General features: G+C 47.8%; 2 protein-coding genes and 1 long non-coding RNA gene across 14 annotated transcripts in view; all 3 read left to right on the forward strand.

Annotated features, from left to right (window-relative positions):
- LOC115542036 (male-specific lethal 3 homolog) lies at window positions 1-17,157 on the forward strand. Of its 12 annotated transcripts, none has more exons than XM_030354068.1 (15): window positions 1-299; window positions 2,262-2,347; window positions 2,764-2,859; window positions 4,043-4,158; window positions 4,520-4,641; window positions 4,927-5,067; window positions 5,375-5,535; window positions 5,802-5,828; window positions 5,969-6,157; window positions 6,758-7,158; window positions 7,659-7,748; window positions 8,483-8,592; window positions 9,132-9,231; window positions 9,615-9,699; window positions 15,246-17,157. In XM_030354068.1, exons 1-15 carry the CDS (start codon window positions 201-203, stop codon window positions 15,343-15,345), a joined length of 1,923 nt encoding a protein of 640 aa, XP_030209928.1. In that variant the 5' UTR covers window positions 1-200; the 3' UTR covers window positions 15,346-17,157. The 12 variants fall into 12 exon arrangements, with proteins under 12 accessions (XP_030209928.1, XP_030209929.1, XP_030209930.1 ...); XM_030354069.1 differs by having other exon boundaries at window positions 5,987-6,157; XM_030354070.1 differs by having other exon boundaries at window positions 4,520-4,617.
- LOC115542037 (uncharacterized) lies at window positions 9,710-14,144 on the forward strand. The gene is made up of 2 exons (XR_003976448.1): window positions 9,710-10,886; window positions 10,933-14,144. It is a non-coding gene; the product is annotated as an uncharacterized LOC115542037 (long non-coding RNA).
- A 2,810-nt stretch (window positions 17,158-19,967) lies between the features above and the next one.
- LOC115542759 (FERM and PDZ domain-containing protein 4) overlaps window positions 19,968-22,855 on the forward strand; it is a 69,322-nt gene continuing 66,434 nt past the window's right edge. Inside the window, exon 1 of the mRNA XM_030355168.1 lies at window positions 19,968-20,022. Within this exon, the coding sequence (XP_030211028.1) occupies window positions 20,018-20,022 (5 nt within the window). The 5' untranslated portion in view covers window positions 19,968-20,017. The remainder of the gene's footprint in view (window positions 20,023-22,855) is intronic.

Raw genomic sequence — 22,855 nt, forward strand, 5'->3', positions numbered from 1 at the left:
ACCCTTCGCGATTCAAATTCCTGCGATGAACAACACGGATGTGGTACCCCTGTTGTCACACACACACACAAACACATGGTACCAAGTAGCGCCTCCATCCAAGAACACTTAAAAAAAACAGAAACAAAACAATCCTAATCGATGTATCGGATAGGAAGGGGTTAAGACGTGGCGGCTCCCATCGACGTCGCCATGATCAAATGAATTCGCGGGTAATTAAGTATCGATTTTCCCGCGGAGAGAGAGTGCTGTGCTTCGAGCCCGACCCCACCAAGGCCAAGGTGCTGTACGACGCCAAGGTAAAGCTCTCTAAATTGGATTCACTCTGAAACATGCTAATATTTCGGGTTGTTTTATCCGGAATCAACGCGAAAACATCGGGGTTTTCGGGGTTTAACGACTTGATTGTTTGCTTCTGTCCGATCGTAGCGAATCTCCTAACTGACGCTCATTTGACTAATATGATCACAATAGGATCATACTTCACTTTGTTTTAACGTCAAATCGACGCTAACATATCGTAGTTTTATTCGTGTTCGGGGTTTAACGACTTGATTGATTTCTTCTGTCTGATAATAACAAATTCCCCGACTAACGCTAGACGGTGGTTTAATGCCTTAGCTGAGAGGAATGGTATGTAATGTGATTTATAAGTAGAATAAATAGTAAAGAACCAAATAGTAAAGAACCAAACTACATCACGAACTATTTTCGTACGCTCACGTCCACGAAGTGTGCGTGACAGTTGGCGGGAAATCACGTTATAATTCGTCCGAATTAATGCAGAGGGTTGTAAACAAACCCCCTCGCGCATCTGCATGCTGGTTAGCTCAAAGTCGGGTCGGTCTGAAGGGAACAGAGTCAGACGGTGGTGGTGACCGGTGGGTTAGCATGTAGCATGTAGCTTCATGAAGTAACGTAACATCTGAGTCAGGAGGTTATTAAACAGTGATAGGATGTTTTAGAAGGTACAGGTAGTCACATAATCTAATCGTAATTGTAGTAGGTAGAGCTAGGTAGCTAAAAACAATAACATGGATATCAATGTGTTGTTCTTAGCTAGCTTGCTAATAACAACACGGATATTGTTTCTGTTTTGGTTGTCTGTTGCATTGATTTATTAACGTGTGTGTGTGTGTGTGTGTGTGTGTGTGTGTGTGTGTGTGTGTGTGTGTGTGTGTGTGTGTGTGTGTGTGTGTGTGTGTGTGTGTGTGTGTGTGTGTGTGTGTGTGTGTGTGTGTGTGTGGCTAGCTAGCTAGCTAGCTAGCTAACAACAACACATAATATCCATATGTTGTTGCACGCTAGTTGGATAGCCTGCTAAAATCAACACAGACATGTATTATTGCGGTTGTCTGTTGCATTTATTAATGCACACATTCCATGTGTGTCTGGATAGCTAGCTAACAACAACACATACTATCAAGGGTTATACTATCATACTATATATCCATAGTTAGTTAGCTAGCTTGCCAGCTGGCTAACAACAAGACATTGATTAATGTATTGTTTCTGCTGCAGATGTCTGTTGCATTGATTGAATAAGTATTTGAATAAGTATGTGTATGTATATCATATGGGTATTTGCTTAGTTTTTCAGAAAGGCTGCAATTATTGTGTGTGTGTGTGTGTGTGTGTGTGTGTGTGTGTGTGTGTGTGTGTGTGTGTGTGTGTGTGTGTGTGTGTGGCTAGCTAGCTAGCTAGCTAGCTAGCTAGCTAACAACAACACATAATATCCATATGTTGTTGCACGCTAGTTGGATAGCCTGCTAAAATCAACACAGACATGTATTATTGCGGTTGTCTGTTGCATTTATTAATGCACACATTCCATGTGTGTCTGGATAGCTAGCTAACAACAACACATACTATCAAGGGTTATACTATCATACTATATATCCATAGTTAGTTAGCTAGCTTGCCAGCTGGCTAACAACAAGACATTGATTAATGTATTGTTTCTGCTGCAGATGTCTGTTGCATTGATTGAATAAGTATTTGAATAAGTATGTGTATGTATATCATATGGGTATTTGCTTAGTTTTTCAGAAAGGCTGCAATTATTGTGTGTGTGTGTGTGTGTGTGTGTGTGTGTGTGTGTGTGTGTGTGTGTGTGTGTGTGTGTGTGTGTGTGTGTGTGTGTGTGTGTGTGTGTGTGTGTGTGTGTGTGTGTGTGTGTGTGTGTGTGTGTTCCCTCTCCAACAGACCATTGTTAATATCTCTCTCTCGATGTTCATCATTTGTACTTGGTGTGGTTTCAGGTCCTTGATGTTGTCCTTGCTAGTAGTGATCAACATGGAAGGCGAGTCCCAAAGTACCTGATTCATTTCAACGGCTGGAACAGCAGGTAAACACTGGTCGCTCTGTCTGTATCTCTTTGTTGTTTTTGTTGTTGTTGTTGTTGCTGATGATGGCATTATTATACCGGGTGCAACCAGTTAACCCTACTGTCAAACCAATATGACGTTGTTCCTGCATGAATAAGCAATGATATGCTATCCTATCAATTCATACAACATTCCACTAGAAGTAAGGTTATTCATTGACACAATACCCTAATGCTGAGGTTAGTTTTATCTTTATATCTCTTTTTTTTAACTTATCTTTCTAGATAGAAATCCACCTAAAAACCCAAGGCGATATCCTGCTAATTAATTGAAAGCACCCGTCATGTCATTGATTGTATGTGCGTTGATAGTGTTGTGCGTGCGTGTTGTATGTGCCTTAATCTGTGTGTTTGTGTGTGGATGGGTTCCCTTCCAGCTGGGATCGTTGGACTGAGGAAGATAATGTCCTTGGGGACTGCGAAGAAACCCGAACATTGCAACTGAAACTGGCTCGTAAAGCGGCAGGTCGCATGTGAGTGCCGCTTCAAGTCCTTCTCTGATCTTTAATAATAAACTGTATTGGATAATGACAGACATGCGATGGACAACAGAGTACCCACTTCGATGCACTCTGTTTCTGTGGTCGCAGATTCGGTTGGTTTGCTATGTTGGTCAAAGCATTTATTTTCCTTGTTGATGGATTGTGATTGGTATTTTATGTGTGTAATTTGAACTGTCTTATGAATACCCAAAACTAGATATTATATGAGATGTGGAAAATGTGCAAATGATCTGTAATTATTTGGGTGTGCATTTCTTATCTAGATGTATTTTCATCAATAGGTCGCGTTCAGTTGTAAATCATCAAAAAAATCTTAAAAAGGCTGAAATTAGTAACGGCTAGCTATTAGTAAGAGTAACAGTGACATATAGGCTGATTTTAAGACGTTTTACGTCGTTGATCGAATGCATTGGTCAATTGATGATCATCCAGCTTCAGTGCACACCAAGCATGGGAAAGTGGGGATTGACAATTCAGGTCTGCAATTTTTTTCCAGCTCTCCCACACAGACATCATTCGATATCAACTATTTTGCCTCTGATTCTGTAAGACCAACCTTGTTATGCTCAGAGGATACTAGGTGGCGGTAAAGAGCTATGAAAGCATGTGGGAAGCAGCAATGTTATTCTCCCATTCACAGGCCCAGGCTAAAAACGGTTTGGTTTAATATGCATCTTTCTCTCTCAACTCATTGCGAATGTGACATGTTCGATGAACAAAAGTGCGTACGTTTTAGGTGTACAATGTTTCTAGAAGAAACCAGGGGGCTGGCATGTTGAACTAAGTTAGCCATGTCACTATTTTACTGTCAATAATGTATCTGTATCTGTGTAGAGACACACACACACACACACACACACACACACACACACACACACACACACACACACACACACACACACACACACACACACACACACACAAACACACGTTAATAAATCAATGCAACAGACAATCAAAACAGAAACAATATCCATGTGTTGTTATTAGCAAGCTAGCTAAGAACAACACATTGATATCCATGTTATTGTTGTTAGCTACCTAGCTCTACCTACTACCATTACGATTAGATGATGTGACTACCTGTACCTTCTAAAACATCCTATCACTGTTTAAGGCCTGTATCTGTGTGTGCTTCGGCCCGTCTCTCCAGGAAGAGAAAGGGGTGGGGGAAGGGGCGTCGCCAGGCAGATGTTAAACCCTCTCTGAAGACCCTCCCCAAAGAGGAAGACAGCGACGACCCATGTAAGGGCGCACCGGACATGACATGTACGCATGAACCAATCCCATCGCATGATTTTGTTATTTTTGTGTCCTCTGTTTCATTTTGTCATGTATAAATGTACTGTATTAAAGGACAGCTTCTGGTCTCGGGGACTACTTGGGACAAGTTTTTTTTTTTTTTTTTTTCAACCCTTTTTATCGATTGCGTGTTGAATCCGCACACAGCAAGCGCGTGTCTTCGTGGTACGTAAACGGTTCAACGCAATCCTTTGGGCCACTAAGGGTCCCTGTCGGGCCCCTTGGGGTTCCAATGAAGCAAACACAGGCTGCAATATTGGCTGGAGCGCTCTTGCTGAATACTGGTACCAATGTCAAAGATTTGAAGACCCCTCTCTCGACATGGTAGGTTTGATCTCGTCTTCGGGAAGCAGTGACGACGACGACACAGACCAGGACTCCTCCAACAGCGGTGACACCACCTTCTCCGAGGACCTGAACAAGATGGTGAAGCACGCACTCCACACTAAGGACACTGTACACACACGCATGCATACAGACACACACAGAGAGAGAAAGTTGTAGTACTTGCACATGAGCTATTACTTTGACTTTCTTCCTCCACGCTGTAACAGAGAACCAATAAGTCTATCTTTTAGGAGGCAGGAGGACTATAACTGAGATTCATTATCCTCAGTTCCATTATTTCTTTAGTATTCTTTCATATGTTCATTTATACACTTTATTGATCGTCTCAATTAAAACCCTTTTTGGCGCTCGTCCTACTACTAACGTATGTCCTTGTTTGGGCGTCAGGGGGTGGAAGAGGAGGAGCCGCAGGTGAAGCAGGAGAGTGAGGACGAGGCCTCGGTCCAGATGGACGTCAGCATCACCATCCCCGACGTCCTGAAGAAGAAGCTGGAGGACGACTGCTTCTACGTCAACAAGAGGAAGAGGGTACGTACACGCCTCCCCTCGTGGTGGGTGACGCCCCCTCGAGGTTAGGCTCTCGTTGAGCCCCGGTTTGATCAATCTTTTAGTACCGATTAACGTTTAGGCCAAGTACATTTGTCAGAAGATGGAGAAACGACAATATTTCGCTGTCGGTACAGTGAGGATGTTCATAGAAACAAGTGCCAAGCTCTAACAATCAATAGGTTAACCCATTGCCCGTGTCCAACTAAGAAAGCCATTATAAGACGCTTTATGATGCTAAATGCTATTTTTATGGCGGTTCTTCCCCCCCCACCCCCCCCTCCCACAGCTGGTGATCGTGCCGTGTCAGACCAATGTGGTGCACATCCTGGAGTCGTACGTCAAGCACTTTGCCATCAACCGGGCCTTCCTGGCCAACGAGCGCTACCGCCGCAGCCAGGCAGCCGGCCAGCCTGCCCTCAGTCCCGGGGCCGTGCCCCCCGAGAAGAAGTAAGAACCACATTAAATTGGGTGGGAGCGCTTGGCTCCGCCCCCAAATTTTCTGTGAATTTGGGGGCGGGGCCAATCAGGCCCCCTGGGATTGCTTCTCGTTGCCCCCTGAATGCATGCGATAATTGTAGTTTATTATTAATTTTGAAAAATAAAAGTTAATTAATGTAATGATAGTAGTATTTTATGTTTCCAAGTGCTGTTGTGTGTAGGAGTCTATTGGCGTTCATTAGCTGACTTTGAGATGTATATTCATATACTTTCAGAGATTATCCTGACGAGATATTCAGTAGGTGAGCAAGTGGATACACCCCTCTGTGAATTGTTCTCGCTTTACATCGCTCTATTCTGCCTTTCTGAATCTAGACCCCTGTTTTGCCCATGGCCCTTGGCCCTTGCCCCTAGCGTGGTGAGTGTACTAAATAAGACGAAGTCTCTGTGTGCCCCTCAGCGAGGACCTGTGTAAGGAGATGGTGGACGGCCTGAGGATCACCTTCGACTTCACGCTGCCCATGATCCTGCTGTACCCGTGCGAGCAGGCGCAGTTCAAGAAGGTCAGCTCGTCCCGCATCTTCTTGCCCGTCAGCGAGCCGTCGCTGGGCGCCAGCCGCCACGCCTTCAGGTACCCCCAGACTGCTTGGTTGGTAAATTAGCATGTAGGGTGTGTTCGACACAATGCATCATGGGGGATTTCACTGCCATTTCGAGAGGACTCGAGAGTTGTAGTCCAATAGAAGGTATTCCCATAATCACAAATAATTCGAGGCTTAAGGAATAAACAGTTATCAAAACACTTTTAATACCGTTCATATTCCAACGCTCCTATGTTTCCAAAACGGAGGCAATCCATGCAATGTACAAGTCCCTCAATAAATTGGTATACATTTATCATAACAATTCTGTTGCCTGATCTTTGTTCACTTTTTCATAAACCAAGAGCTGTTTTACCTTTTTGAATCTATTTGTTTTTATAGACTGGCTGTGAATGGATTCTGCGTCAGTTGGGATTTGTTTTCACTCACAGGTTTTATCGTTATTTTGGTGTTTTTGGACATTTGGTCATCCATTTTGCAAAGCATTTTTTGACGTTCCATAAAGCTATTGGAAAGAGAATGATGAAGAATAATAGGCGGGAAAAAAACAGTGTTTTTTCGTCTGTTCTTTTGGACTTCTATCATCAGTCTTCATATCTCCTCCTTTCCCCCCCCCCCTCCCCTCGCAGCGTCCAGCGCGACCGCAGCCCCAGCCCCCCGGGCCACAACCCCCCCACCCCGCAGTCCACCGACAGCCAGCCCGCCCTGAGCGACGTCTCCGCCGTCACGCCCACGACCACCACCCCCACCCTCCCGGGCGCCGCCCCCACCCCGGCGGCCCCGCCCACTACCCCCACCCCCACCCCCACTACCCCCGCCCCCGTCGCCGCCGCCCCCGCCGTCGCCGTCGCCCCCACGCCGACGCCTAAACGCCGTCGCCACGCCGACATGGACTGCCTGACGCACCAGTCGCTGCAGAGCATCCAGTCGCTGCGGCGCTCCACCCGCGCCAACACCACCAGCGCCACCACCGTCGCCACGGCAACGGGCTCGGGGGAGCGGTCCGCTGACGGCGGGGCCAGCAGCGGAGGTGGGCGGGGTAGTTTACCGTGTGTGTGTGTGGTGTGTGGTGTGTGTCTGTATTGTTGGCAGTTTCTTTGTGTGCATGTGAAAGAGTGCAAAAAAAAGATAATGAAGGTGTGTGTGTGTGTGTGTTGTTAGCAGGGTTAGGTGTGTGTCTGTGTGTGTGATTTTGTGTTGTTGATGTGTTTCCGTGTTTAAGTGTAAGGGAATGTCTTTTTCGATTGGAATGCGGACTCATGCAAACAGGAGTTAGGAAGTTTGACCTTATATGGTCGAGTTGGTGGGGCAAGAAAAACATTCCAAACAACCTAACGAGATGGAGATTAAGTTTTGCCTCTTCAGTTTCTCCATCCTTCTTTCTTTACGACTCCATGCTAAAGTCACCCTCCTGCTGTATTTATCGCTAACGTGCTTATCCTTCTATGCTACCGCCGGTGCTTCTGTGTCGTGTTGACGTGGACACGTGTTTAACGCCGATCTGTGTTCCTTTACTTCGGCCTCATCCAGGCGGAGGCAGCACGGCAGCGTCGCCCCAGCCCAAGAGACGCCTGGTGGAACCTCAGGCCCAGCCCAAGTTCTTCTTCAACTTGGACCGAAGTGAGCTAGTCCCTTCAGCTCGTCGCTTATTTAAACGCACCTAACCGCTTACAACCTCATCCGCGTCTCGAAATCGTACCGGTCGAAAGAAAATGCCGATGATGCCTTCATCACAGGCAACGCTAAGCACAAAGAAGGTTGCTATTTAGATCCCTGGCTCCTCCTAGCTGAGTGTCGAGGTGTCCCTGAGCGAGCCACCTCATCTGACTGCTCCCGACGAGCTGGCTGTCTTCTCGCTTGGTTGACTCCGCCGTCAGTGTGTGCTTATGTGCATGAATGGTTGCTTTGGATAAAAGCGTCTCTTAAAGGCCCTGAATGTAAATGTAACTTGGACACGTCATATATTGTAGTGGTGTATATTGTGGCAAGGACTTTAGACTCCCTCCTGAAAGTTTCCTGGTTCGATCTCCAAGGTCCACAGCCTGACCTGATGAATTCCTTTAGCAAGATGCCCTCACCCCGACCAACTCCGTAATGACATCTAGAACATGTAAAACACCTGAAACATGGTGTAATGACCTCCAAAGCCCAGCAGATGGCAGCACCCTCACTGTATTACTGTAGGGTCACTTTAATAAAGGCTGACTCACTGTTTTAAAGCTCTTGTGGGTATCCTGAGCTGCTTAACTAAGCCCAAACAAAACGGCTAGATCGATGCATGAAGGGAACCGGACGTAAAACAGTAACGTTCAACCTTCTCCGCCGTCTCTCTCTTCCCGTTCCCTGATTGACAGGAACCCCTGGCCACAGCGGCTCCTCCTCCCCGTTGCCCCTGACGCCCAGCCGGGAGAGGGGCGGGCCCTTCTACGGGCTGGAGAGCCGCCGGAATAACGAGCTCAACGAGGTGAGGGATTGTAACCAAGCAACCGCGGAGTACATTGGATTGTAATCAAAAATATACATTGATGTGTTGAAATTGTCTAATTTTTTTTTGCAATTCCAGTGCTTTTTCACTCTGTGAGGTGCCTTGATTAGGGGGAGGGAGGGGGGGGGGCATTTGGCCCAGGAGGTAGAGCGGCTTGGCTGGTTCCCGGAAGGTTGCTAGTTCGATCCCCAGCTCCTCCTAGCGTCGAGGTGTCCCTTAGCGAGACGCCTTACCCCCACTGCTCCTGCAATCGGATAACGCCGTCAGCAAAATCCCCTCAATGCAGACGTGCTATGCATAGAAACGGCGAATTAGTACACAATACTGAAACTCGGAATAGACGCTACGACTAGTCATCCTTTGTTCCAACCTTAACCAAAGAAGTGGCGACAACCGTCGCCACTTCTTTGGTTAAGGTTGGAACAAAGGATGACTAGTCGTAGCGTCCATTCCGATTCGGTGCGGGGTGAAATCTGTGCGGTGCGGCTCCTCATGTTCCTCTGCCTCCCCTGCACCAGGTGCTGAGCTGGAGGCTGACCCCGGACAACTACCCCACGAGTGACCAGCCCCCCCCTCCCTCCTACCTGTACGGGTCTCAGCACCTTCTGCGGCTCTTTGGTGAGCTGTCTGTCTGCCTGTCTGTCTGTCTGTCTGTCTCTGTGTCTGTCTGTCTGTCTGTCTCTGTGTCTGTCTGTCTCTGTCTGCCTGTCCCTCTGTCTGTCTGTCTCTGTGTCTGTCTGTCAGTCTCTCTGTCTCTGTCTGCCTGTCTGTCTGTCTCTGTCTGCCTGTCTGTCTCCGTCTGCCTGCCTGTCTGTCTCTGTCTGCCTGTCCCTCTGTCTGTCTGTCTCTGTGTCTGTCTGTGTCTGTCTCCCTCCATCTCTCCCGGCCCCTTCAAAATAAATTCTTCCCCCAACACCCGATTTGAAGATAATTGCATAAACACACCGCTGTTTGAAAGTGCGCGTCCTCCCGTGAACCCGTCCCGTCTCGTCCCGCTGCAGTGAAGCTCCCTGACATCCTGGGCCAGATGCACATCCCCGAGAGGAACCTCCGTGCCCTCATCAAACACCTGGAGCTGTTCCTCAGGTAACACGCCCCCACACACCTCCCTCACGACGACGACGACGACTTAAGGGCCATGACGGAGGTTATGAGGCCGATGTAGAAGCTGATGTCTTTTTGGATGTACATTTAAGTCAAAGCACCGGCACAGACCCCAGGGAGAGGGGGGGGGAGACGTATAGAAAGGCGATTAGTATGAGTTAGGGCGAGGGGCTGGCCTCTCATGCATGGGGAAGCACGGGTGTTTTTTTCTTCTTCAATTAAGCACCTGCTGTATTTGAAGTAGATGTGCAGTCAGCAACACAGAACTTGTCGAAGTTTGGATGGCTTGTGGGATTTGAGCTCTGAAAGGGGCACTTTATTATATATTATCAAAAATATTTATCACTCAATTTAAAAAAACTAATATGTATGTATATTTTTTAATGTATTTATTGTGGTATGATATTACACCGATTTTTGAGGGCTGATAGGATCTGTATTGTGAATCTTTAGATGTTGCGATTTCTGTAAAAACTTTTTTCAGATTTGTGGTTTTTACATTGTGTTTGTAACGTCAAGGTTACGGTTTTACCGGCCCATCTGTATCCGCTATTGTATGAAAGTTTTCGAGCAGAATGCTACATAGTTTACTCTAATGGACCATCGGCTAACGCACTATAGCGCCCTCTGTAGGACGCCACCAGTAATGTATCCGCCGAGATTACATTGACAAGAGGGAAAAGTTTAAGATTTGAACTGAGGTGAACTGCAGTTTAATGTGTGCTTCACCTCCAAGGGTATGCGGCCAAGTGCTTCATTAAACAAGGATTGGAAGAGTTATCCAAGCCCGCCGGACAAGACATAGTAAAATGAATGTTGCCGGGGATTGCTTGTTCAGACCGTGAGACGGGGGTAGAGGTTTCTGAGACACCCCCTCCGCGCACCATCTGAATAAAAAAAAAAGATTAAAACAGGATAAAATCAGTTTTTTTTTCTCTGCTTTCGCTGCAATGACGCAATCGCCCGACAATTAGGACACTGGTTGAATGATAATGCATTGGATACGGGTGTTCCACTCCGTAGACTGACGGTTCTGGGTTCGGATCCATAAATGCCACATTCTCTCGCTCTCGCTCTCAGGATAGTGATGGCAAGGGGTGTCCAACTGCCAGCCATAAGGGTATGGGTTGAGATCCCCCCACCCCTCCCTCAATTTCGTTATTAGCTAGGTTATGGGTTTAGATCCCCCCCTCCCCCCATGTCGTCAGACCTAAGGTTATGGGTTCAGATCCCATCCCCCCATGTCGTCGGCTGTTGGGTTATGGGTTCACATTCCCCCAATGTTGTCAGATGTAAGGTTATAGGTTCAGATCCCATCCCCCCAGGTCGTCAGCTGTTGGGTTATGGGTTCAGATTCCCCCCCATGTTGTCAGCCATTAGGTTATGGGTTCAGATGGATCAATCCCATGAGGTCAGCCATTAGGTTATGGGTTCAGATCCCCCCCCCCCCCCCTTTTGTCACCGGTCAGGTTATGGATTCAGATCCATCCCCCATATTGTCAGCCTACCTGTTGGCATCCTTGAGCAAGACGGCTGAGGCCTACCTGCCGTTTGATGTGCGTCTGAGCTCACCTCAGTCTTTCTGGATAAAAGGTTTTGCTCATCGACTCCATGGTAAGGGTTTCCTAGTAGGGCCTCTGCTCGGTTTCCCACTGGATCGATATCAAGCACCACTTGATACTCACTCAGTACACTTTCTTTTCATATCGCGCAAAAAAATCTGGTTAGCGCTTTAACCCCAACAGGCGCAACTTCTCTTTCCTTCTCAAGTGGTGAGTGTGTTTTCTTTTTATGAAACGACGAAGAGACTTTAAGTCCTTCAGATTCTTATTGGCTCAAAGCCGGTATAAAAAAAAAAAACGCTGCAAATCTCTGTGTACTACTACTTAAGTGCTAGCCTGTGTTTCTTGGAAACAATTTTGCCGTCGTGGGGAAATATGTTGCTTGGCGGTAGAATGATCGGTTTTTCAATGCATGTTGTCAGACACTCAGATAAAGGCGCAAATATAAATTAATTCTATTTGTCTTTTCGAAGAAAGTATGCACCTTTTGTCAATTAGCGTCATTTAATTAAATAACATATGATTAGCAGTTGTAGTTGCACATTGTCCTGCAAGTGGTTCATTTCTCTAGCATAGGTCTAGTGAAATCTGATTTATGAAGGAAGCTGAGCTGCTTCAGTGTTTGATAAATGGCAGGGAGCTGTTCAATAAAGAGGCGAGGGTGGGGGGGGGGGCATATATCCTGCTGGCCCAAACGTTTGTGGGGATTGTATATCAACGGGCTAATAATGCATCGCGGGCCTGTTCAGCGATGAAGGCCAGTTGTTTATCTGAATGTGTCCCAGAGTTCATTATCTGGCCTGATCTTTCTTTTTTTGCGTCGTAAACAAGCAGGAATGAATTGACTGCGGGTTTAACTATACAAGAATGATGTAGAAGAATACAGTGTTGATCATTGAGCGGACGAAACAAAAGCTGAAAGAGACTGAGGAAGACAAATCTGATAGTAGGAGAGAGTGAATCTCTGAGATGGGGGAGGGATGGGAGGGGAGGGTGGGGAGGGCAGGGGGAGTGGGCGTTACACAAGCATGGAAGTCTAATCTTTAAATCCCCCCCGCCCTCCTCCTCCCTCCCTTCCTCCAGCCATCTTCAGTTTAACCGAGGCCCAACCAGAAGGGATTTATCTTCCACTTGTGTTCTTTAATCAAACACCGGACATACCCCCTCCCACCACCGTGGGGCACTGTGGGGACGCTCCCGTTAACTTGATATCCTTGTGGACCAGTTGTCAAAGAGGAACCCCAACCTAATACCACTTGGCTCGCATTGGAAGACTCCCGCTATAGGTTAAACGCAGGCTTAATTGCTTGCATAAGCCTCTGATTGGTCGACCCGGCGATTAAGCGTTAATTGGACACACCTGTCCAATCGAGCACTAATTGAAGGTGGGTTGAAGGGGAGTTACAGGGGAGCCAGCAGTGCTGCAGGCCCATGATGATCAGAACATGAAGGCACTCTCTACAGGCCCGGTCTAGGGGCTTGGTTCTCCTATATTGATGGACTTCACGTTCCCTATCCTCTGCTTTGCTGTGCAGGTTCCACTTAAGGTCACCAAAGAGGTTGACATTGTTATTTAGTTATTTATTCGATTTGGGGGGAATTCAGCATTGCAGAGAAGCAGACAATGCATTTTATCAAGTCTTTCCCCATCCATGTATTCATATACTATACGACCACACATTTTAAATTGAAGACAGGATTTATAATCATGTTTATCATTGATTACACAAAAAAAAAACTTGACGTGTCGCAGTTGTAAAACGCCTTGTTCACACACTGAGTTTTAAAACCTCTGCCATGGATCCGGTCTCCATCTCTCAAACCAAGTCTGTGCTCTCGACCATGGCCCGTCTCGAGTGGGTTACGACCCCACAACGCCAGCAGACAGGAGGAAGTAACTCCTGCAGTGCTACAACTGCTCTCCCTCGGTTCTGTGTTAGCAGTGACGCTGCGCTGCGTCGCTGATCAGCTCGTGATACAAGGCTCGCTGTGCGACGACAGGATGCGTGTAGGAGTTGTCGGACTGCAGGTGTAAACCTGGGGGTGTGGGAGGGATTTAAATGTATTTTCTGCGTTCCCGAGATCAACACCGGCGGCGGATTGTGAGCCGGCATCAACTGATTGAGACCGAGGTGCATTGCATTCTGGGAATTTACAGAGTTGATCTCTTTCTCTCTCTCTCTCTCGCTCTCTGATGCTGTCGCTCGCCCCTTCCCTGCGAGAATGATGAGAGATTAAGAGCACACATGCTTTGGGTCCTGTGTGTCTGGATAGATTTCTGCCCCAGCGCATGCAAACCGTACAAATCCATATGTCGGCGCAATCAATATGGATTAGGCAAAGCTCAGGCCCGCAAATTGAAGCTACACCACGTATAGATCGGGGTCTGACCAACTAGCAAAAAAAAACAACGAAAGTCCTCGTGGTCAATACTGGATCGGTTGTCGTTAATGACCCCAACGGCTACGATGTTAATTTTCCGAAACGTTTTTATTTTTTTATGGGATATTTGATCGGAATTGTCCGAAAAACGCGCGACGCGGTTCCGTCCGAAGTGCGGCGAAAACACCCGATCCGTAAACCCACGGCGACGAGAGCGACAATCGGGATTTGCCTTCGGCCTCGCACGTCGTGGGGGCCCCCGTCGAGAGCGCTCTTAATTCGTCCCGCTGATGAGGATAATTAGTTTGGCCCTGGGATCAGGGGGGGGCCGGCAGGGAGAGCTCGGATGAGATGGCAAGATTTAGAGGATTTGGCCGAGCAGCGGATACTAAGAAGATTCCGGATTAGTTTTCACCGCTACTGATTAGATGGAAAGGGTGGGGACGGGGGGGACAGGGGGGGGGGGGGAGAAGGATATATGCATATATATTTATTTATCTATCTCCTGTTCGCTCGCTCTCTCTCTCGCTAGGTCTCTATCTCTGTCTCTCACTCACTCATGCTAGCTAGGCTGCTCTCTCTCTTGCTCTCTCTCTCTCTCTCTCCCTTCTTCTGACTGATCGGTGTGGAAGGCAGTCGGGTGGGCTTTACTCCCACACCCATCTACGCACGCTGGGGGGCGAGGGGTCCGCGATTTGTGGGCTGTGATCCATCGATCAGCAGAAAGGGAAACCAGAAGGCTGAGGCGCTCAGCATTGTGTCGCCAGGAATCCAGAGGGGCTGTGAGGCGGTGTTATTTGGAGAGAGGGAGAGACTCTGACCTTTTGATACCGCTTGTCCTAATCCCTCCCTCCCTCTCTCTGCTGCTCTCTCTTTCTATCATTCTGGACCACTTCCTCTATATCTCCACACGTCCCCCTCCCCCATTCTTGCTTAATCGCTCCTCTTTCGCTTTCTTCCCACTTCCTCCTCTTGTTCACTCACTTCCTGTCCATCATCCCTCACCCCACTCCCTCTATCTCTCTCTCACCTCTTCCTCCTGTCTATCTCTATCCTTCCCACCCTCTCTCTCTCCCCTCCTCTTTCCCTACCGTTTCCTGTTCCTCCCTCCCCTCCATGATCCCGCCTCTCTCTCTCCAACTCCCGTTTCCTGTTCCTCTCCTCCCCTCCATGATCCCGCCTCTTTCCTCTTCCCATCCCGTTTCCTGTTCCCGCCCCTCCCCTCCATGATCCCGCCCCTCTCTACCCTCTCCTCTTCCCCTCCCGTTTCCTGTTCCCGCCCCTCCCCTCCATGATCCCGCCCCTCTCTACCCTCTCCTTTTCCCCTCCCGTTTCCTGTTCCCGCCCCTCCCCTCTATGATCCCGCCCCTCTCTATCCTCTCCTCTTCCCCTCCTGTTTCCTGTTCCTCTACTCCCCTCCATGATCCTGTCTCTTTCCTCTTCCCCTCCCGTTTTCCTGTTCCCGCCCCTTCATGATCCCGCCCCTCTCTATCCTCTCCTCTACCCTCTCCTATTTCCTGTTCCTCCTCTCCTCCCTCCCTGACCCCTCCCCCTCTCTCTCTCTCTATCTCTCCCCCCCCCCAGGTTCCTGGCCGAGTTCCACGAGGACTTCTTCCCGGAGTCGGCCTACGTGTCGGCGTCCGAGGCCCACTACAGCATGAAGCAGCCCAGGACCGTCTACTGAGGGGTCCTGGGGTGAATGTACCCCCTCCTCCACCACCCCCCCCCCCCCCCCCCCCCCCCCCCCAGATGGGAGATTGGTCCAGGCTGGAGTGACGGAGGAGGGGAGAATCTACTTGTGCTTTCGTGGTGCAAACGGCCGTTTCCCTGGAGTCTGTGCTACGCTACGCTAGGCTAAGCTACGCTGTTCTGAACTGTGCTCTTCTGTTCTACGCTAAATGCAGGACTCCGCTCGGCTACGCTACGCGGAACTAGGCTACGCTGTGCTGCGCTATGTGGGATGACGCTAGGCTACGCTACAACTGTCTGTGATGGACTATGCTCGGGCCACGCCGCGCCACGCCACGCTACGCTATGCTAACCTAGGCTATGCTAGGCTCCTCTGTGATTCTCTACTGCTCGGCGGGCTGGATCAGCACTACCTTGCCCCGCGTCTCTGCCTCCTCTGTTGACCTCTCCTCTCCTTCACGTCTGGCCTGCACTGCCTCTATGCTAACTCTGCCTCTATTCTCACCTCCAGGTCAGCAGTAATGGGATATAGAGAGAGATGTATAAACGTCCTCCAGTGACCGTAGGGGTTCGACAGTCGACTGTTTGATCACGTGGCATGTATTCTTTATTTCTTCGGGTTTCTCTTTTTTTGTTTGTTGTGCTGACTTTGAGAGCGCGACGTCTATAAAAAGCCCCACAAACGTAAGCCTTCAAACGATTCCACTTTCTCCGACCCCTCCAGTTGAAATACTGCCGAGATGCCGATGGATAGGTTTCCCGGGGTACCTCCTCCCCCCAATTTGGGGATCGCCCTTATTTCTAAGAGGGTGCCCATTCCCCTCGAAGCCCCTTGATACAACCAGCATGTGGAGAAGTTTCCCCCAAAACGTGTTTTTTTTTTTTTTTTTTATCCATGCTCTTGTATATACATGTCTGTTTTTTTACGCTCCCTTGAACAATTTTTTTTACATACATTTTTTACGCTCCCTTGAAAGTGCCCCAGTGCACTGACCCGGAGCCGCTGTAACGCGGTTGTGCTGTGCAGTTGTGGGCCGCGACAGGCTGCTAGGCTGTGGCTCTGTCGTCTGCAGTTTTGTGTTTTTCATTCTGCGAGGACACAAAGGGGTACATTGCACTGCGCCTTGCTGGGATGTGTCCCTACGCGCTTCCTGCTTTCTCTCTCGTTCTCTCTCCAAGGACGGTGTCTCTTGTTCGCTGGCTCTCTTTGCTCTCCTAAAGGCAATGTCTGTCGCTCACTCTTTGTATGCTCTCTCTCTCCTAAGGCCTGTCTCTCGCTCTATCACCCCAATAGCAATGTCTTTCTTTCAATCTCTCTCCCTCCAAAGGCAATGTTTCTCCCTCTCTCCCCCCAAAGGCAATGTCTCCCCCTCTCTGGACCCAAAGACATGCCTCTCGCTCTCTCCCCCCCCAAAGGCAATGTGTCTTTCACACACAACTGTTTATTGGCCTCTCCTCGGGTTTGGGGTTCACATTCCCGCCAATGTTGTCCTACCACATTTAGACTTGTATGGACTTAGTTTTTTTTTACTGAAGGACAAAATGTGTCTGTCTTTGTTTGTTGTAGAACAGAAAGAATATTAAGGTTCACATCTAGATGTACTTTGCGAAGTAGCTTTCCTCGACTGAACTATTACCAACATGCCGATTTATGTAACAAAGGCCGTCTTTTTTTACTTTGGTCTGAATGAAAACATGATTTTGGAAGGAACTAGATGTTGAGTTTTCACCCTTACGTTCTGAGGAAGATAGTTATTTGTTCGTAATAACATTGAAAATGTGAATAAAGAGATGCCTCTTTACCAAGCTGTTTTGTCTTTATGGTGTTTATACTTTTATATTGGTCATGTATCTGACATATGATTTCGCAGGTTGTCCTACTTTTCAACTGTTTAAAACCATTGCCAGTTACTGGTAAAGATAATTAAACCCTTGAACATTTTCTAACTCATTACCACCATCAACGTCATTATGTGGAGTTCCGCGGGTTCTAAATTCTACAGTATTTTTCTTCGGGTTCGATTTACGAAATACACAAATGTCGATTCAAAAGTATTTTTCCTCTTTTCTATAAGATTTGTATTCGTCATGGCTTGATCCAATCAATGACTCAAACCTCCAGGACTTCAAAGCCAATCAAAAGGCCCACCAAAAAGCCCCACCTTTTTATATAATTGTAAATGCTTACTTCCAAGTGCAGCAATCAATAACGCAAAAAACGAAACGTGATCTACCCTAAGCACCTTCCTCTCCGGCTGACCTCATTTCAAACCTTTAACACGCTTTTAAGTGTGCTCTTAGCATGCCAGCCCGCCGGGACGCTAAGCTAACCTAGCTAGCGCTAACCGGTCCTTTTTAAAGGAGGTTTCAGCGGTGGGTGCTAGCTGCGTTTAAATCGGATCGGATTACCCCGTAATAAACTCCTCATGGTCGAAACCCGAGACGTCTCCCTCAAGCCGGTGGTGGCTATCGCTTAGCCGCAGAAACCGCTCCGCTCGAGAGCTTCCACGCGTTTCGACATCGATTTCCCCCCCCCCCCCCCCCCCAATCCCATCTCCCCCTTCGCCTGGTGGTCTCCCACCTATCATCTTCCCCCCCGTGATTCGATTGTCTGGAGAGCAAGCGGGGTGGTAATGCAAGGGAGCCATCACCAGGTAGGCTAAGTGGTGTCTCACTCGCCCTTCACGTGATTTTCCGTCCTCGTGCACTAATCACCGTTGATGTGTTTTTTATTTTTTTCTTGAGTTTTCTAGCCCTTTTTGGTCGTGTGTTCTCAGTATTTTTTTTTCATAAGAGACTAAGTAAGAAAACATTTTTGGACAAAAGAAGTAGACAAGTCAATATTTAAAAGTAAAATAATATATAAGAAGAAAAAAAGAAAAAAATAATGATGAAAGGACCTGCATGTCATGTTTTTTCCTCTATTCTTTTCAAATTTTCTGTCTTTTCTTTTTAATGGTAAGGACAAGTAGCCTACGAAAAAAAGCATCAAATTTGTACGTAAAAATACGAAATGACCTGAATGTCATGGCACCTCATCAGTATTGGAATAATGTCCACTGTCTCCTCTATTATTCTGTTCCTTCAAGGGCTACGTTCTGGTTCCCCTCACGTTGACCTTGCTGCAGTTGTGTTTGAGTTTAATGGAAGGGAGGTAGCACAGGACAGAATGTAAATCAGAGAAAGGTCCCACCCATGATGGTTCAAACAAACAATCATTTATTCTGCTTTCTTCACCCCTCTCATCACCGAGCTTCCCTTTTCCCTCCATGGTCAAAACCCCACCCAACCCAGACCTCAAACCTCCTCCTCCTTCTCCACCTCCACCTCTCCTGGTGGAGGAGATACCACAGGATTGGCTGGAAGCAAGTGTCCGTCAGAGAAACGTCCCACCAACCGATGACGACAGACAACTACCTCGTCTTCGGTTCTCAACAGCATCTTCTGGAAATGCGCACCCGCTTTCAATATCACTCCTCCCTTTTTCCCCTCCATCGTCAAAACCCGACCCCACCATTACCTTAACCACCTCCCCCTCCAGCTCTCTCCTGCTTTTATCTTCTTTTCCCGTCTCTGCTCCCCCCAGATGTTCTGCTATTGCTCCTCCCTAGTCAATCTTTTTCCCCTCCCATCGTCAAAACCAAAGCCCCCCCCCCCCCCCCCTAGACCCTCGTCTCCACCTCCACCTCTCTCCTCCTATCGTCTCCCCCTCGACTCCGTCCCTGTCCGATCTCGTCTCCTCGCCCCGGTTCCTCGGTTCCCCGGTCCCCCCGTCCCATGTACTGCCTCCACTGCGTCATGGATCTACTGGACGGCCTGCGGGCGGCCGAGGAGACCAGCTTCTCCTCTGCGTCGTCAGGCTCGCTGACCACCCTGAGCACCGACCTGGCCTCGTCCTCCGGCTCCGTCTCGGAGCACAACGTCAGCATGATGACCTTCTCCACCACCTTCGGCAACTCCTGGGACCTCTGCTCTCTGGAGCTGTCGCCCCCCCCCCTCCCCGCCGCCGCCAGGAGGCCGTGGTCCCCCCTCCCTCCCCCTGCCGCTCCGGACGTCGGCGTGTGGCACGAGACGGCGTTCCTCGGGGATGGCGAGTAAGTTTTTTTGGGCGAGCGCACACACGTACTAGTATAGATGCGCACACGGTGGGTGTTGAGGATTTTCGGTGAAATGTGAACGTGTGTTGGTTTGGGTGTCTTCAGGGGGTCAAAGGTTGTGTTCGGGGGTCATCCCACGAGCTAAACAGAGGTCACCATGTGTCCCGTCAGTTGGGTATTTGCCGGAAGCGTCTCAGGCGTTGGTGCAGGGGGGGAGAGCGGGAATGTACCTGTAATATGTTGATACATCTAGGACCTGAAGCATCCACATCACCGCCGGTTGATTCACCTCCCCCCCCCCCCCCCCCGTCCAGCTGACCTCCGCCGCTACGATGCCAAGGTGCATCTGTCTGGGAGGGGGCGGGGCCTGTGTTGGCGTGGATACGAAGGCCGTCCCGGGTTGGCCGGTTGGGGGAAGGCGGGCGGGCGGGGGAGGGTGTGTGTGTGTGTGTGTGTGTGTGTGTGTGTGTGTGTGTGTGTGGGGAGCCAGGGGTGGTGGGAGGGGAGGGATTAAGGATCAGTCAGTCCTCTGCATCTGCACGGAGCTGGAGGAGGATGGTCCACTGAGCCATGAGGTAACGCGCAAACCTTTATTAATATCGTTTTTGACATGTTTATTATCGCTATTATTGTTCTGAATGCGCTGGTGAATGTATGTGTTTTCACTTTTTTGCCGAGTTTGTGTGTGCGTGTTTGTGTGTGTACGTGTACATCTGTGTGTGTGTATGTGTGTGCGTGTGCGCGCGTTGACGAACACACTGCACATCTGTGTGTGTATCGCTGTCAATGTTTGTATTTTGTATTTTTACGTGTGTTTCTGTGTCGTCGGTTTATGTGTGCATATATTTGTCGTTGTTGTGCGAGGGGTTAGGTGAGATAGTGTTGCACTGCTGGGCCTTCACTGTGTGAGTGTGCGCTTGCGTCTTGGTGGGCATCCTTTTGCAGGTTTTTATTGTGGACAATGTCAATTGTAATTCTTTTTTTTTAGGGACTCTTACGCAACTTTATAGGGTTGGTTTGTGTGTGTCTCAGAGGGATGATGTAGGTCACATTTGAGAGAGGATTTCATCAGGGGGGTAATATTAATAATATACTTTTATAGCGAGCACTGGTCGTGATTACTTTTTATTTTTTCCGATGACAAAGGGTGACTTTGACTTGAAAGATACGATTTCTATTGATATTAAAGTGGTGTGGTTCCTGCAAAATAGTTTTACGATTACATTGGTTTCATATCAGACTCAAACTTTAGGCCTGCTTCGTGTCTGACACGTATAGCTAAACAATCTGAAAATCAAATACTGATTGGGCATGACAATTTGATTTGACCAAATTCACAACTTTGCAGTGATCGGTCAGTCTAATCGTCTGTCTATATGCTTTGCCTTTATCAACAAGCGCTATTAGCCACAGCTACGATTACCCCTTATCAATAACTGATATATATATTCAAAGAGATTAAAGTTAGTCGACAACATTTCCATTTTTTTCTTTTCCCAAAATATTTTATGTTAACTTCCCAGTATGGAAATCCATCCCTAGAGAAACACATTCCAGGTGATATAAATCGCTTCTCTGCTCCACAAACTTCGAGACTATAAACACACTCATGTCCTCTTCCACATTGATAGATGGGCTTTTCCACCTCTGCCCAGTGTTCAGTTTCCATGATATCAAAACCGTGTTTAGTAATATGAATAATTCCCTAAGAGGATTTGATTGGTGGTGTGGATCTGTCTGTTGTAATCTCTAGTGCTACGGCCAATTGCTTTGGACCCCTCCCCCTAATTACACATTCGTAAAGACTAGTTGTTGATCTCTGTTTTGAGTGTTTTTTGTTTTTAAGATCGGAAGAACGCTATCTCTCAATTCATCCGAAATATCGGAAGCTCGCCAGAGGTTGTCTGGTGTTGTTCGTAGTCACGCACAACTTTGCAGGAGTTTGATATCTGTTGATATTACAGCACACATCAACATGTAGAATAAAGTATATATACTGTATAAACCGGTGTTCAAAAGATTGGGGTCACACAAACAATTTCATGTTTTCCATGAAAACTCAAACTTTTATTTAAGTTTTCAGCTGTGCTAAAATAATTAAGTGTTCTCTAATCATCAATTAGCCCTTTAACACGATGAGCTTAACAATGTGCCATTAGTACACAGGAGTGATGGTTGCTGAAGGGGGTCTCTGTACACCTATGTAGATATTCCATTAGAAATCTGCTAGAATAGTCATTCGCCATATTAACAATGTCTAGACTGTAATTCTGATTAATTTAATGTTATCCTCATTGAAAAATTCCTGTGCTTTTCTTAAAAAAAACTAAGGACATTTCAAGGGACCCCAAACTTCTGAACGGTAGTGTTCATCCCATTTTTTCAATTTGCTCTCAATACCTTTGTGACGTCCTCAACGTGCCTGATTTTTTCAGGTTAATCCGACCTTCACCAGATGATGAAGGTTATAGGTAGACGTAACCTGTGCTCTGTCGTCCAATCACACAAGCGTTTACCGAGCCAATCCCTGTGTCCCAGATGCTTGTGAATGTAATCCATGGTGTGTACCTGACCAACATTGAGGACACAGGAAAACCCACTGGGTCCAGCCTCGAAGACCGAGGAAGTTATTTAATCATGAATACAATGTGAAACGGTAACTCTGGTAAATGGACTGCATTTATATTGCGCTTTAGTAACCAATGACACTCAAAGCGCTTTACAATATTGCCTAACATTCACCCATTCACACACCCACGGCGATGTCAGCCATGCAATGCGACAGTCGGCTCTTCGGGAGCAGTCAGGGTGAGGCGTCTCGCTCAGGGATACCTCGACGCTCAGCTAGGAGGAGCCGGGGATCGAACTAGCAACCTTCCGTTTACCAGCCAACCCGTTCTACCTCCTGAGCCACAAGTGGCCCCGGTCTTAGGACTTCTTCCAGGGACTATTTTCCCTCCTTGGTGGAAGGATACTGCAGCACACCTACTATTGTACTCATATTTCAACATTAGGAGGGCATAAGTGGTTCCATTGTCGTAATATGATTTAAAGCTTAATGTGTGCCATGGATTGAGTGCTTTTGTTGAGGTGAATGAAACTTGATGCATAAAATGGAGTCATAAATCAAGTTTGTATGAGGGGGGAAGCTAATCTCTGAATCAGCAGTCCTATTAGGTTTGAGCCGAACTTCTTGGGGGGGGGGGGGGGGGGGGGGGAGAAGGCACACTTGTCTGGGCAGGAAGTCAAGATAACCAGGGTCAGGTCCTCTTCTGACGGGGGCCTCCTGTCGTGTAGATTTATATATCTATGTGTCGATATATGAACATAAATAAAGATATGCACACATACATTCACAGAATTAGATACATATGAACTAACAGACGCACACATAGTCACAAACACAAA

This window comes from Gadus morhua, chromosome 4 (genome assembly GCF_902167405.1).
Source record: "Gadus morhua chromosome 4, gadMor3.0, whole genome shotgun sequence".
Classification (NCBI taxonomy): Eukaryota; Metazoa; Chordata; class Actinopteri; order Gadiformes; family Gadidae; genus Gadus; species Gadus morhua.